General features: G+C 62.4%; 1 protein-coding gene across 1 annotated transcript in view; it reads right to left on the reverse strand.

The window, feature by feature from the left end:
* Window positions 1-2,177, reverse strand: part of LOC127749180 (peptidase inhibitor 16-like) — a 50,645-nt gene that overhangs the window by 625 nt on the left and 47,843 nt on the right. Inside the window, exons 6-8 of the mRNA XM_052266338.1 lie at window positions 1,621-1,891; window positions 711-1,149; window positions 340-458 (exon numbers count right to left, since the gene is read on the reverse strand). Coding sequence (XP_052122298.1) covers window positions 340-458; window positions 711-1,149; window positions 1,621-1,891 — 829 coding nt within the window. The remainder of the gene's footprint in view (window positions 1-339; window positions 459-710; window positions 1,150-1,620; window positions 1,892-2,177) is intronic.

Below are 2,177 nucleotides of genomic sequence, written 5' to 3' on the forward strand. Positions count from 1 at the left end.
AGAGAGAGAGAGAGAGAGAGAGGAAGAGAGAGAGAGAGAGAGGCTAGGACGAAATGAGAAATGCGTCAGTGCCCTCCGCCCGGGTGCGGGTACTGCACACACAATGCGTGTCTGGCAAAGTTTTACGTCATCATCAACATCACCATCATCTGGTTGCATTCACACGGCGAACGACGCTGCCCGTGAGTGGCTGTCAAGAGCCACCCACCAGACGCGCCGGTGCTATCTCCCCATTTTCATATCGTATCATTCAACTCGATGCCTTTGTGTAGTATGGCTGCAAAACGCCAACTTACGCCGGAGTTTCTATGGTGTCGGTGGCGCGCAGGCGGGACGTACCTTGCAAGCTGCGCCCACGGTCTTGGGGACGGGGCAGTCGGCCTCCTCGGGGGCGGCGGTGGAGGAGGCGATGCGCGGCGACGGCGTGGTGGAGGCGAACGCTCGAGCAGACAGAGGAGCTGCGGGCGGAGAGGGGTGCGTGAGGCGAGCGTGGACAAACAAGTACAAGCACCACACACAGAGACAGGGTACGAGCGAAGCACTGATTCCTTTGATTCAACTGTATTTCCGATAATAGAGGATCAACAGAATTTTGACTTCTTCAATTAAACGGATTTTGACGTTGGTTAGAAATAATTCAAAGTCAAAATTCCGTTCAAAGGTACCTCTTTGTGCGGGTGCAACACGGGGATGATGGTGGTGGTACTGACCTGTGGTGGGCCTGGCCGTGGTGGGCCTGGCCGTGGTGGGCCTGGCCGTGGTGGGCTTGACGGTGGTGGGCTTCGCGGTGGTCGCGACCGGCCTCCTCGTGGTGCTGAGTGCCCTCGCGGCCGTCACCGGGCGCGGGGCGGCACGAGCCGTGGTAGGGGCGGGCCTCGGTGTCGTAGTCGTTGGCCTGGGTGTCGTCGAGAAGGGCTTGGCCGCGGGGAAGGGCTTGAGCGAGGGGAAGGGCTTGGACGTGGAGAACGGCTTCGCGGTGGAGCCGGCGAAGAAGAAGCCCGGGCTGACCGAGGACGGCAGGATGGCGTTCTCGGTGGGGTTGGCGAAGAACGACCTCAGCCCGAGGACGGGGCCGGGGGCGGTGGTGGGGGCGGGGGCTGGCGCGGGGGTGGTAGTGGACAACTGCAGGGCGAGGGGCGCCACAGCAGCCTGTTGGGCAACACACCGTGAGTTCCGTGCACAACGAGGGCGGCCAAGGTGGCCGCCAGCCTCCGGCGCCCCGGGGGGCGGCACGGCGGCGCGGAGTCACCGCCGGCCCCGGGACGACCGCGCCGTCCTGGCCAGCAGCTGGCTCGCGTCCAGCCACGTCGAGTGCCTCCAGCTGAGCTGTAGGGGTTGTGCGGGGGGTTGTGCGAGGGAGAGGGGGTGTGCAGAGGGTTGTGCAGTGCTTGGAGCAGCGGCTTGTGCAGGGGACTGTACATTAGCGGAGCTGCGGGGTTGTGCAAAGAACCTCGCGAAGGCGTAGGGTTTGGCAGCGGGGGGCGGGGAAGGTAGTGCTGGGGGTGCAGTCTGGGCAGCAGCAGCAGCAGCAGCAGGAGCAGCGAAATATCTTGAGAAGAGCGCCTGAGCGGGGCGCTGGCCAAAGAACCTCGTGGCGGCTGCAGCCTGCTGACCGCTCACCTGGGTGCCCTGCTGCGGGGAGCCCTGCGGGGAGCCCTGGGCGCCGGGCGCGCACAGCGACGGGTAGGTGGCGGAGCAGCCCGAGCCGCAGCCCGAGCACGGCGCGCCCGCGCGGTACAGCGGCTCGGTCTCCACGTTGCCTCCCGGGCCGTAGTTGCAGACGAGCAGCTGCGTGGGCAGGCCGTTCTCTTCGTAGCGCGCCCGGCCGCAGCCCACCAGGTTGGTGTCGCCCCACACGACCTGGCTGAAGTGGCCCGTGGCGAAGGAGAACCTGACGGCAGACGAGATGAGAGGGTGACCACAGTGTGACCACAGTGTGCACAGCAAAAACTATCCCCCGGCAAAGTGCTGGTTGTTTTAAAAAAAATAATTTAAAAAAACAACGGTTTTTTGTCGAGCGCATTTTTGCAGAGCACAGGTTGGCGAATTTCCATCAGAGTCTGCTGGGTTTTTACTGCACACGAAAGTATAATGATAGGGATTGTATCAGCATGGCTCATCGGAAGGCTGTCATCAAAAGATTTATTTACACCGGAAACGTTAGCAGCTAGTAATAT

The sequence above is a fragment of the Frankliniella occidentalis genome, unplaced genomic scaffold, assembly GCF_000697945.3.
Source record: "Frankliniella occidentalis isolate FOCC.00 unplaced genomic scaffold, Focc_3.1 Scaffold37, whole genome shotgun sequence".
NCBI lineage: Eukaryota > Metazoa > Arthropoda > Insecta > Thysanoptera > Thripidae > Frankliniella > Frankliniella occidentalis.